The 14,139-nt window shown below is 43.6% G+C and overlaps 1 protein-coding gene across 1 annotated transcript; it reads right to left on the bottom strand.

Annotated features, from left to right (window-relative positions):
* Positions 1 to 204: 204 nt before the first annotated feature.
* On the bottom strand, positions 205 to 12,149 carry LOC104543150 (protein tweety homolog 3-like; the record flags this gene model as incomplete). The annotated part of the gene is made up of 6 exons (XM_010187690.1): positions 205 to 280; positions 633 to 705; positions 3,096 to 3,191; positions 3,765 to 3,985; positions 4,617 to 4,728; positions 11,980 to 12,149. Coding segments are annotated over 6 exons (748 nt in total), but the record flags the coding sequence as incomplete, so codon positions are not given.
* Between the last annotated feature and the right edge of the window lie 1,990 nt (positions 12,150 to 14,139).

The following is a 14,139-nucleotide window of genomic DNA, read 5'->3' as shown; positions in this document are numbered from 1 at the left end:
ATATATATATGAGCACTTCTTATCAGGGTATAAATGGCTCTTTGGGAAGATTATTGGTATTCCTGAGCTCCACACACACATGCTTTTCGCACTGTACGCAAGCTCCTCTGTTCCAAACACATCCTTAAATTCTCAGCCACTGCTATGCTCCTGTGTGATAGCTGGAGCCACAGTACCCCATGCCAAAGCCAGTCCCACACTTACCAGCACTAAGCACTGCATTCTCTTCTACCACTTTGGAGACATAAGCATCAGGGTTAATACAGAAGTCACTGGAGCCCTAGATAGATGAAAGACAAAAGGAAAAAGGACTATCAAAGAACACCAATATCAAAGAGCAGTTGAGCCAGGTTAACATCAGGGAACCCTCTGCTGTAGGGGTGTTTCAGATGCTGAAGTCTCTCATTGTCACCCCCACTAGCACTGCTTTACACAACCGCAGCAGTGCTGAAGTAGTAGCTAGCGCACTACACCATGGAGAAGGGAGGAGCTCTGTACTTTTCATAGGTGCAAAATGCTAGGACAGCTACTTAGGACAAGATGCACTATAAAACAGGCACAGCATAACATTAATCTCGTGTCTGGTAAGTCTGCATCAAAGGGTGAATGGGTCTTGGATTAGAGCCACTTACCACTGCTACAGCCAACTCCAGACCCAGGGATCCCCAGCTGATAATCAGGGCAAACACCCCGAGCAAGCACACCCTGTGGAAGACAGACAGATGGCAGATGGAGCAGCTCTGATTTCAAGCAGATCCTTTCACAAGATGTGTTACTTAGAGTTCAAATCAATTACCAAAACCAAGAAATTATCAGCCACTGTATCTTCAGATAAACCATCCCATTTTCCCAGTAGTAACCAGGGAAGTTTATGTACAGTTGTTGGTCCCCATGTCACCTGACCCTAGGGCTGCAGGGGAAGGAAGGTGAGGGTGGAAACAAAGTCTTACCCTGCTTCTAGCAGGGAAGCCAAAGGCACAAAGACAAGAGATGGCTGTAGGGGAGGTAGATTAAGTGATGGATTAACTACAGTCCCATCACTTCCATTATTCCCATTCTGGATTTTACTTTCCGAATCCAAAGCTATTCCAAGAAAAATATGCCATATCAGAAAACCCCACAAAAACACCCTGATCCAAAATTCAGCAAACTCCTCCTGTTTCTAGAATAAATGAGGTTGTCAGGTGTAAGCACTGCATGGCAACAGCCAGTGAGAGGAAATACTCAGTCCCTGTTAGGACACCAGACTTTGATTCCAAGCTGCGTGTATCTGAACAGCACCTCAGCATCTCAGGAGACCTGCAGGCAAACAGTTCAGAGCAACAGCTTGGGTGCCTGCTGCTGCCATGCAAGGTTATCTCTGCACAGACTTAAAAGGTTTTTTTCCTGACAGCTGGACCTCATTACTGACAGAAATAGTGGGAAGTGACTGCTGTCAAGCAGACCCAGGGCAGAGGGATGACAGAGCAGTGGTCTTGGTGACATTCAGCTAGCACACACCAGTGGAAAAGGCTTTTGCACTTCCCCCAGCAGCACATTAGCTTTTCACCTTTGCTGTCAGGATGAGCGCCAGAGATATTTAGGCAAAATTGCTCCTCAACTCCCTCAGGTATGGGGATGCAGACTAATAAGCAGTTTCGTTTTATGTATCCCTGTCTTCAAAGTAAAAGGACACTGGCTTGCTCTCTCAGGAATGCTCTTTCCTTCAGGCTTTGAAACACAAGTAGGTTTCCTCTCACCCACACCCTGAAGAACACACAAAAACCTGTTCATAATCAAGATATTATTTATTCAAATCTAACGCAAGCACCTCTGTGAGGAAGGGACATAGCTCTTTTCTGCTACATTTGTCTTATTGAAGACTAGAGCTTTAAAAAAATAAATCTATGGGTCTTGATTTTTTAAAAAACTTATCTATCCCTCAGTTTCCCAACTTATTTTAATTCTGAGTAGTGGCTCATCTTGCACAAGTAATGGAGCTTTACCAGATTGACCTCTGGGCAGCATTCTGGAATAAGATGCTAAAAACTTTATTATGTTTTTGTTTTTTCAAATGTATGCAAAAATTGTCAGTGATGGATCAGCAAGGTTCTGCAGTTTTATGACATAAGGACAACACAGCTTGGTGGCTCCAGCTGAGCATGGTAATCAATAAGACACATTTGTTGTTTTACTTTAAATGAAGATGACTGGGTCAGTAACTGATTGCTTGGCTAAAAGATCTAAAACTGGCATTTCACCATCTTGTTGGCTGTGATACACTTGCTTCTTTATGCCATGTGCTCCCTTTGGGGAATGCCTTAATAAGAACTTCTGGCTAAGAGGGAACGAGATTCTAATTTAAACCCTGGGTTTACCATCTGTGCACATGCTTGGACTTTTGTCTGGATAACCTGCCAGGTATGAAGTCATCAGGCAAATAATAAATCTGAATACTCGTTTTAATTATTAATGGCATCACCATGTATCAGGATAAACTCTTGGCCATGTCAGTTGTCAAACTGTCACTATGTTTATGATACCAGTATCTTTGCCAAATATGCCAAGCTAAACCAAGCTGTAAGATAGGAATAGTAATTATTTTTTTCCTCTTGTAACAGGGCCTGAGCATGGCGGCATTTGCAGTGCTTTTTACAAATAGCCATGCATTAATATTGCAGCACCATGGCAACAAGACTCCTCCTCATAACTGTACAAACCATTGCTTGCTCTCAGTTTAACATTTCTTCAGGTGTGACAGCCAAAGGTAAACAAGAGCAGATCGTGACACAAAAGGCACGCTACCAGGTTGTGTAGAAACATGCAATGCTTATCATCAATTAACAAATGCCTTCACAACTGTACAGAATTAAAGGGAGATTTTTAAAGCCTGTAAATTTAAGGGAACATGTTTCCCCGCAAATGGAGGCTACTAGTGCTACCTAGTAGAAGGTAGACCCCCCAGATGAGTTCCTAATTTGATGATAAAGCAATGGCCACTGGTACCATTGCATTTTATAGCTCAAGAACCTTGTTGTGAACATCTTTAGGATCTGATTGAATGCACTTCCATTCAGCTGGCCTTCCTTATGCCCTTTGCCTGGGTCAGGACTTACCCCATAAGAATGGCCCTGGAGTTTCTAATGAGCCCAAAGAGCACCAGCAAACATATCAGGACATTGAACAGGAGCAGACCCAGGTATCCCAGCCACCTGCAGCAAACAAAAACATAGTCTGCAAAGGAAAACTGATCTATAAAAGGTACAGATCAAGAAGTTAGTGTGACTCATGGAGGGAAAACGTAGCCTTTCTTTTCTTCAAATAAAAGCCACCACTAATGATTAATCTCCAGAGAGCTCTGGATATTTGCTTGGTTTGGAGTCAAGGCAGGTAAAAACATTTATACAACATGCCCAGCACACACAGTTGTTGAGAACCAAGACTGCTAATCTTGTTCCAGTGTAAAGTTATATGCAACTGGACACCATCAAATGAAAGAGAGCCACTGCAGCTCCTTGAACTTCCAAGGCATTTGTTAGAAAATGCTTCAGTTATTTATTCCACATGTGTGAATAAAGGTTTTCTTTTGTCGAATATAGCTAATGCAATCTTTTATGAAGTATGTTTAATAAAAAGGAATGCTGTAAGAAACTAATCAGCTGGGTGGACCAAGAGACCCACAGCAATACAGAGAGCCTTTGGCTCAGCCACCCAGAACACACATCACTGCTGCAAAACAGGTCAAAAGAGATGCTACCACCACTACTCTACTGTACGCTACACACCTGTACCAGTCATAGAGGTCAATCTGAATTGCCAGCTCCTCCAGAGACAGCTCTTCATTCTTCCAAAAGGGAATCTCAGTGGTTTGCCTGACCAGATCATCCAAGAGACCTTGCAGTTTCTGGATAACATGCAGGTAGTCAGTCTGCTTTGTGAACATCTCCTCCAGGACAAGCAAGTTTGGTTCTACTGTTTGGTTCAGAGCCACTGCAGTATCTATTACCTATAGTATGGGAAAGAAAATGGAAAAAAAAATTAAAAAAATATTAAAGGACAGGAAGTCAAGGAAGTAGAAGAGGATTTATTCTTACTAGCAAGTCATGGACAGCTTCCAGATTACCAGTCCTCTGTCTTAAGAGACTCGGACTGCTTACCCTTTAAAAGCAGTTTTTAAGCACCTATGAAGTTGATTGTTTACGAGCAGTCCAATGATGGCATCTCAGCTGAGCCTTTGACACATGTACACATTTTGCAGCCATCAGGGTTGCAGTATGATACCATGAAATCAGAGCTAGCACAGGAACAACTGACTGCACCAGAAGTATACATTTTACTAAGACTTGTCTGCTTTGGCCTGCTTCCTCTTCTGGGTGTGGAAGAGAGCTGATCAGAAGCTGTTTTTAAACCTAGCAAAGAGAAGACTTCATTTAACAAGCTGTGTTTGCTTTGATATTTTTAGAAGAGCTGTAGAAGTCACCACTTCATTAACGGAAATTTTAGCACATTTCTAAGCCCAGAGACTACCAAAAAATAGGAAGAGATATAAGCACAGCCAGATCCAGGAGAAGAGATGCTGAGCAAGTCTGCTCATTCCCACACTCCCCATTTGCTAGCGTTTCTCTCCCAGTGCTCACCCGGTCTTGGACACCCGCCACAGTGCGGTTTGCATGGCGTAGCGAGTACGTCAGCCGGTGGATGCCATCACTGGTCTCTCCATTCCCATAGAAGCCAACAGCAATTCCAGCACTGCAGAGAAAGAGCAGAAAAGAGTAAAGTTAAAACTATAAGGCACACTACATGCTTTGACTGCTTTCTTCGTGGTCACATCATCACTTTCCACTGGAAAGGAAGCCATGTGCCTCCCCAAATAGTAGCTGGGGTGGTCATGCTCCTCAGCAACCACTGAAAAAAAAAAATGCACCTATAAACATTTGCCTGCGTTTTCCACACAGCCACCAATTCTCTGTATAGCAGCCATATGATGAACAGCAGAACATCATCCCTTCTCAGGATGCCTGTTTCATTTATGGTACAATAATGAAAATCTATTAGAGATCTCTTAAGAGAATTCAGACGTAGCCATGGGCAATCAGAAATCCAGCCAGCCAAGTGGCTCCAGTGGTCCTGCAAGGGGAATGGGTGCTACCACTGCTGTGTCATGAGACACATTCTGTCTCTGGATGTGAAATACAGATTGTTTAATTGCATTTAAAAAGTGGGACACAAAGAGCTTGCATTGACTACTTGCCCATGGTGGTGGCTCCTCTAGACCTGTTTTCCATGCTCTGTTCTCTGCACTGTGGAATGTCTATGAACATCATCTATCTTGATTTATCTTCCCATTAGAACCATTTGTGTCACACTGATTTAGAATACTGGGAAGGAAGGCTTAATAAATTACAAAAGGGACAAAAGGCTTGCTTATTTTTAAAGCAAGTGAATTACAAGCTAGCAGACACAATTCAACTCCAGCTGCTTAGCAAATTACCACCTATCAGCTGATTTGCCATAACTGTCCACACATATCCGTCTGCCCCAATTATGAAGTAAACCATATTAGCTTAAGCCTTACTTAAAGGGGAAAGATCCTGTAAATGAGTTGCAACCAGGAGATAATCTCATGCAAGTCGAGAGATACCTCTTCTATTAAGACATCGCCACAGGAACACACAACTAAACTCAGGACAAACAAACATTACCAAGATATAATTTTCCTATTCTCGTGTCATATTTTGCATCAGAGCACCCAGAATCTTTTCTGGGAAGGTTCTCAAGGCATCAAGGTTGTGTTTGTGGTAGTGGAAAGGAAGGTGGTGGTGATGGTTTTGGTGTAAATCTAAAGTTATTCTTGATGAAACGGTTTCTTCAAAACAGCTTTGTGCTGGGTTATAGCACTGCCCTCACAGAGCTGGTTTGAAGGAGGAATAAAAGAGGAAGGAAACAAGCCAAACAACAGCTTTCAGAACAAATAAGCGTAGGGCCTTTGTTTAACAGGAAGGTTCACTGAAGGACGTAGGCATTCTTCACCACCATCACCACCCGGCTGGGAAATGAACCAAAGCAGGCAGGCCAGAGGGGGCTTTGTCTGGATAACAAACCCTCGCACAGATTTGCTCTGGCACACACATCAACCTGCAGCCCAAATAACTGTTTCTGCTCTCATTTCTCTTGGGCTCATCCACTTCAGAGTGAGCAGTATAATACAGCTCGCTTGGTTGCGTTTCTACTTTCTCCTCGTACGTACAAGAAATGTAAGGAAAGAACATGCACTGGAAGCAGATCTACTATAAGAATCTGTGTCAGCCTCATGCTTTTTACAGCAGTTGAATCTCTAAATTATAGAGAGCTTGGCCCATACAAGTCTCAGCTGAAGAGTCTTGCAGGGACAGTAGGCAGTCTATATCATATACAGAGAGGGAGGCAGCAGGCATGGAACTCTTAATATTTAGTGTAAATACAAGAAAGCAGCCTCTTTCTTCATGAACACCGTTCCTCAAACATTTTCCTAATGCAAAGGATGCTGATAATTAAAGAAAGAAAAGCCCTCTGCATTCCTCCCTGGTTGCAGCTATTATCAGAGCCTGATAACGCATGCCTAGGATGCACGTGGGTGGAGGGGATAAAAAAAAGACTCGCACCCAGCTCCTCCTGAATAAGGGAGATTGCAGATCCAGAGCTATGCCCTGGATAAGGCAATTCAGCATGCCATTGTGGCAATTACAAACCTCTGGCTTGAGTTTCACCTTGTCTTATCAGAGCAAACAAATTCAGACAGACCTTTTCACTCTCCTGAGGAGCAGAAAACTTTTACAGTTGTTTCTATTATAGACACCAAATAAATTCCAGAACATTCCTGACATTTAATATGCAGATGTGACCCCCTTTAATTAGTGAGCAATTTTTATTCAACCTGTTACAGCTACTAGAAGCCTATTTTTTCCAGCAAAGGCTTGGTAAGTGCCCAAAACCTGCTGTTTGGCTCTCTCTATTCCCAGCGCAGTAGCCCTGTTTTTGTGCAAATGACTCAAGTAACAGCACTTTGAAGTGGCACCAGCCATCTTGTCCTTAAAGATGCAGCACAACTAGGTATATTAGGCAGTTCACTCAAAGGTACCATTTACGAAGTGCTAGCAGCTACAGGCTTGAAACTTGGTACCTATCCAAGGCTGAAGGACCCCAGCAACCATTGTCGTAGACTTCCTATCCAGCTCTGCACGAACCACAGCTTCAGCTGCCCATAACCCTATAGGCACAGTCACTACTCCTGAAAGAAACCACTAGAGCAACAGGAGTTGGGATAAAAGCCATTTAATTCAAGGAACAAATTCCTCTAGACGTGTGTATCACACATTCACTGGAAAATGCACATAAAGCATTAATTATTCCATTACTGCCCAGCAAAAGCTCACTCTGCATTCACACTCTGTGCTACTTACACAGCCATTCTTCTCCTAGGAGCAAGCTGCACTGCTTTTTAGCAGTTCCTCTTTCTATCGTGCAAGAGAGGGAAGGAAACCACCCCCGAAGCCCAGAAGCCCAGGCTGGGGGCAGCTGCCCAGACCCACGCTGTGAGAGGGGGGACTGCTGGTGGGGGCAAGAGGAAAAAAAAAATCACTGCTGTTTAGTTTTCTGTTTGCATTTGGCTTCATCTAAATCCAACAGTTGTTTCAAATCCCTGCCTACACACAGTGGTATAAGTTGCTATTGTTTAAAGCTGATTTAAGGATTTGCACTAGTTTTTGACTACCTTTTATATGATTGAAGGAAAACAGAGGGGCTCCTTCTATTTAAGCTCATTCTTTTTAAGTAAAAATAGATCAACTCATCTTTACACAACAGTGTAAGTCCTTGAGGTCAGGACAAATCACACGGCTTCTTGCACAAGCCCTGGGAAGCTCTGTAGCCCGAGATACAGCAGATCCATCTCCCAGTACAGGATGACAAAATCGTCACCCAATGGGGAAGCCTGCATTTCTGTCACGCACTGTGGATACAAGAACAGCATTCCCGAATGACACAGCGTTTTTCCACCCTAGCACCCTCTGAAAGGTACTCCAACACATTTTCAATGCTTCTATAGGAAAGTCACCTCTACTTCTGCTATTCTTGCTTCTGTCACACTCCCCTCCACCCCAGCACATGTGCACACATACACCCCCCTCTTTCCTCTTGAATCCACACCACCCCATCCTCAGTTCTTCCTCCCAGACCTACCCCCTGCCAGTCTCCTGTGCCTTCCACTACCCCAGGCTCTCCCCTGCCTTCCTTCTCACTCGTATTTTGGAATAAAAATCTTAAAAATCAACTTACCAAGCTCTTAGACACCTTTTAAAAACTTGCTCCTGCTGTTCAATAATGCATTTAAAAAGGCACTTGGCTACTCAGTCATATTGGTAAGTTTTAGGAAACCCACTTAAGTCAAGAAAACACTGCACTCCTGAGTTTAACACTATCATCACTGGTGCACACCCACAGAAACACACTAAAGAGACAGCACGCTATACCAGCTCTTCAAATATGATGTGACACAGAATAGCAGCGTGCCATGATTTCTATGCATTCCTACACATACCACAGTATGCAGATACACAACTGTGGGTTGTGTACCCACATTTCAGCATCACTTTTCAGCCAGACTCAAGAAATTAAAGTCTGGAAGAGAGCATTCCTGTTGCTCATATACAACATGAGCTTAGGACATCCCCTAATAAAGAACTAGAAAAGAAAAACCAAGTGCAATTCCAAATTAGCTTGCAACACAACCCCCAAGAAACCAAACCCCAACATTTTCTGGATTATACAAGGTATACATAAACAGTTAATCTGATACAGAGTGCATATACATGCCTTCCAGTGGAGAGATCTTCCTGTTGTAATACCCACGCACACACAGAGAAAACCCCTCTAGGTAACCAGTCACCGGTATGAAAAGATGAACACTAGCCATTCACAACACATCCTTGGAAATGAATAATCTAACTACACCAAGTCATCTTTAATTACAGGAACTTCATGAGAAGAGCTCTTTTTAGACCTCATGTTCTCAGGAGGAATGTTAATTTGTCTGTCTAATTACCACCTTGCACTTTCGCACCAAGGGAAAGCGCTGTTACTGGCACTTGAGAAACCAAGTTTTCACCATCTATTTGTACCCATTTTTTTCAGGTACCCTCTCCATGAAGCTTCCTACCCACCTTCAGAGCTGAGCTCTCTTCTGGGAGAGTTAGGGTCACCTAACTGGTGGATGAGATGATTTAAAAGACAACTCCCTGTACACAGAAACTGATCAAAATCAGTAAGGACTAGAAATGAATTAAGTATTCAAGGAATAATCCAGGCAAATCATTCCTACAGCTTTGTGGCTAGAGCAACTGGGAAGACTCAGAGAGACATTTTGTTGGAGAGCTCCTGTTAACCAGTTACACTCTCCTGCTGGCTCAGCGTTCTCCCTTTGGCTCAGCGGGAACTATCAAGTCATTAGGAAACAGTGATGCACAGCACGCAGCAGGATTCACCGTACAAACAGTCCTCTGGGATTAAGTACTACCTAGGTAAGCATCTACCAGGCACAGCTGGACTTAACCAGAGTTAACTAGTTCTCAGCTAGGAAGTCAATAATCTACTTCACGTCACTCGGACAGACCAGAGCAGCTGCTGTCTGGGACTTCTCACTGGTTTTTGCTTTTTACTTCTCTCCTCTTGCATATGGTGCTACAAACTGTCTCTCGGGTCAGCCAACTGTCAGACATTCAGAATAGCCTTACTCCTCATCACTCTGAAACATAACAGCATCTGCTGGTCTGGCACTTTTGTTATGTGTAATGCACAGCTAGGACAGGATATATCCAGTGGACTAATATTTAACTGCTGGTATCTAATTGAGACTTCCTACTAGCACAGATTAGATTCCATGCTTGTGGGAAGCTGTTTCTGCATTCCCAGCCAGATCCTGAGCACAGAGTGCCAAGAGGCACTGGTTCGAGTGCACCGTCACATCCAGCTGCTCTAAAAAGGGCAGAAAATTGACCTCAGCATCGCAGGAGCAGCACTTGGACAGCACCTTTACTCACCACAGACGGCACCAACCTGCTATCACTCCAGCACGCTGACTTCAGAGTGGAAATCTAAAACTTAACTCAAAGAAGTCAAGACAAATATAGATCCAGTATCACTGTAGATTCAGGCAGAATCTTAGTTTTCAGGTCACTCCTGTATTTAATACTTGCAATAACAAATGGTACACCAAGGATAAGAACCAGTGGTTCAGACATTGGAGGAAGTCTAAGTAGTTTTCCAGCTTGCAGACTTGATGGGAAGTTACATCAAGGTTACCAGAATTTATAAGCTGGCCTTTCCACTTTCAGCTGTCTCACGCACACTCTGGGACACATACAGAATACCTCCTTCTCCCCTTTTCTACAATTAAAAACAAACAACTACCACACTCTGCAGCAGCTGTCTTGGACATATACACTGCATAACAATAGCAAACAAGAGCCTGTAGCAGCAACACAACTATAAATAACATCAGCTGGAGCTCTGTAAGAAAAGGTCAGGACCACAGCACTTTCAGTGGATTGGAATGGATGCAGCTGAAGCTCTTGAGAACACTAAAATGAAAGGTGAATAAAGCTGAAATTTCTTCTTTGCAAGTCATTCTCTGGTTTGCCTTTCCATTCCAAGCACCTATTCACAGCAAAGTATGGACAAGCTCCCTGCAAAGACAGCAGTATTTGCTAGTGCACTACTCTCCTCCTCAACACTGAGCCCCTACCTCTACAGGCAAATCCATCCCCAGCTGCTGAACTCACAACATAATGTCTGCTCTGCAGTGCGTGTTCCAGGACTCCAGGGGTTTTCTGTTCTCTTAAGTATGTGCCTCCAAAGAGCAAATACACAAATGCATTAGTAACACAATCTAGCCCTTGAACAGCTAAGCCTGGCCTTCAAGGAACACACTCGCCTCCAGAGTGATCACACGCCAGATCCACCACCCATCAGCAGACTAATAGAAAAAGTGAGCCACAAGACACCACAAAACACAATTGTTCCATTATGTCCTTTCTGAACAGGGGACTGCTCCCAGACCTGCCAGCCCTGTGGAAGGGCACCTAAGACCGCCTGAAGCCCTGGGGAAAAGCAGATGGAGCTGGGAATTGGTAAGAAATACAGTGCTCAACCTCAGGGCACACATCTGTAGAGCTCAAGGTACTCATTCTGCCCAAGTCAAAACAAACCAAGCCCAAGACTCCCTCCAGAAGTTTGCAAACACGTTCCTGCTTTCAGATGCCACACCATGAACTTTCTAGGAAATGGGAACTTCTTCTGTGTTAACTGGGAAAAAAAACCCAAACCCAACAACCAAACCAACCCAAAACCAGAAAACAAAATGTAAGTTCTCTCCTTTCAACTATTTCTTCCCACGTTCACCACTAATTACTTAATTTTTCTTGTTTTTCAGCAACCCTACTTTTCACTTCACCTCACCTCTATTTATTACAGATAATAAATGCAGCAGTGTCTTACACAGGCTGCAAAATCTGAACGCCCACTCCAGTCAAATACCAATACTTCCAAACCCAAAAGAATCATCTGTGCCTCTTTCTTCCTAAACTACTCTCCCACGTAGTCATTCTTTTTGGACACCAGATTCTAAGAAATCTCCATCTAGACCTGATAAATACTTCAGCTGTATCCATTCTATTTAAGCAAAAAGCTCCTGAGGACGCAGTGTCCTTGATTTACCACTTGCAAAGTATCAAAGAGCAGGACATTAGCTATTCCTTTTCACATTGCTCAAACCATTAGGCAGTTCAGCAAGTGGCAGAAAGGAAGAAAATACATTACAGATATTTAAAAGATACATACACCAAGTGGAAAGAGGGATTACTGCCAACATTGACTAACTATAGACACAGCATAACAAGTATGAAAACGCACACACAGGATACGCCATCCTGAGTAACAGGGAAGATTGCCTTCAGGCATCAAGCGTACCTGCACACCAGGGTTGCGATGATGACACACCACGCCGTACAGCAGCAGTCAGCATTTAGATGTTCTTCGCTCTTCCGATGGCGGCAACACAGCCAAAAGGAGTAGAACAAGAGAAAGAGCAGGTCCAGAGCCAGACAGGAGAGAGCGATGCCACCCAACAGCAACAGGGCCTGTAGAAAACAGAGATAGGGTCACATCCGACCACGGCACAGCTATCCAGGGGATGGGAACCAGTGCCAGATGTTAGAGGGCTCTGCAGTAAGACACCACTGAAGGCATACCTTGAAAACAAGTTGTTTCGTGGTTTTTGTATATTTTTTAAACAGAAGATTTTTAGCCCCACTTTCTCCCCTCTCTGCACCCCACTCAATGAAACCACATCCTGTACCTAAGCATTAAATAGTTGAGCTATTTTGTCTCTCCCAGTCTGCAAACAGCCTAAGTGAATCAGAGAGGGTTTCCTCTTTGCTCCTCAGAGGTCAGCAGATTTAAAGGAAAAAAAATAAAACAGTTCAGCCAGCTGCCTCTATCTGTACAGTTCTTTAATCTTCATGAATAAATATGCAGGCTTATTCATTAGAAATCCAAGTGCATGAGTGGGCTTGAAAGGGGGTGGAATTTATTATACAGGCGTGAGATTGATTTTTAAAATAAAATAATCCCCATGCAATGCTTCGGTTCCAGGTAGACCTAGAATAAATGCTAAACCCCTCCATATACCTTCCACATATGTAGGTACAACAAACGTGGATGCTACAGACACACTGGCTTGAAGCCATCACAGGCTGAGTTACTGTGTTATACCTATTTCTAGTCAGATGCTCCTGGGAGGAAAGGGAAGCAGTAAGTGCTTAACTCCATTCCAATTTCTTTTTATTCAGAAAATCCTGGCCAAGATTCAAAAATGCAAAACAATTTTGCTGAATAAAATTTAAAAAACCCAAACCATTCTAACACCAAAACCAGCCACACTTTCCCATGTGAATGAATGAAGTATTTTAGCCGTAAGCTTTATTGGATAAACCTTTGGTAATGGTGACAAATGCCAACTTACTAGAAATGACAAAGATCTGGAGAGGCCCTAAGTCACCTACTGCTGCCCCAGGACCAGGAAGGCAGACAAAGATCTGTATCAGCAAATATAAAACAAAGGTTTGAGGGTTTTTTAAGTCAGTATCTCTTTTCCTCCCCATGCAGAAATTCCTTAAAGACCATTTACAGGCTTCCTCCTGATTGAAACAGTAACTTCTTCCTGGTCAGAGAAACGAAACAGAGAATGCTGGAATTAAAGTAAGATCCTCAACAAAACTGGTGACCCTTTCTAACAGAGTCTGGTAGTAACTTGGTCTTCGTAAGCTTTTCTCCCCCTTCCTTCCCCCTAGCTTACTCTATAGGTACTCCCTGCTGAGCTACGATCCTGGCAAGCTACACAAGCCACACAACATACTTTGCAGCCAAGCAAACGTCAGTGCATACAGACTGCAGGGCCCGCTGCCATACATAACGAGATGCACGCGAGTTAAACCTAACTCCTGCATCACAGATGCTCCACGTAGCCTCATGTCACTTGCTTTCCCAGCCTTCAGAAACCCACCCAAAGCCCACCACGCACACTGGGATGGGGGAGCTTACAGGTGCTGCTTTCCCAAACTGAACAGCAGAAACTGTGTCCTGTTGTAAAAAGTGAATTTTCATATTTTTAGACAGAGAAGAGTGCGGGTGGAAGGGAAAAAGCCCTATTCCCCTTTCCCATGATTACACCAGATGGTGTGCACGCTGTTTGAGTTCCTCTGCAGAAAGGGGCCTTCGAGAGGGAAGCTGCGTTTGGAGCCCCACGTTCTCCCACTTCTGAAGGCTTGCCATGTACAAGCACTCAATACTAATTTAACCAACACATTTGGCGTACCAAAGCTCCTCGGGGATATTCTCTCTTTTTTAAACACGTCAGGCTGCTGCAATGCAAAGCTTTCCTGCACTTCTTTCTTCACACCCTAACCCTTCCAGCACATGCTAAAAGACATTACTGCTAGAAAGATAAACCCAGCTGAAAACATCATCCCAGCGACTCTATCAGCAAAAAAAAAAAAAAATCATACTGCAGCTCCAGATGGAGGGAAACAGCCCTCATTAAAAGGAAAAAAAGGGAAATACTAAAAAGAG

The sequence above is a fragment of the Mesitornis unicolor genome, unplaced genomic scaffold (genome assembly GCF_000695765.1).
Source record: "Mesitornis unicolor isolate BGI_N332 unplaced genomic scaffold, ASM69576v1 scaffold3687, whole genome shotgun sequence".
Lineage (NCBI taxonomy): Eukaryota > Metazoa > Chordata > Aves > Mesitornithiformes > Mesitornithidae > Mesitornis > Mesitornis unicolor.
This window is presented reverse-complemented; position numbering and strand designations above follow the sequence as displayed.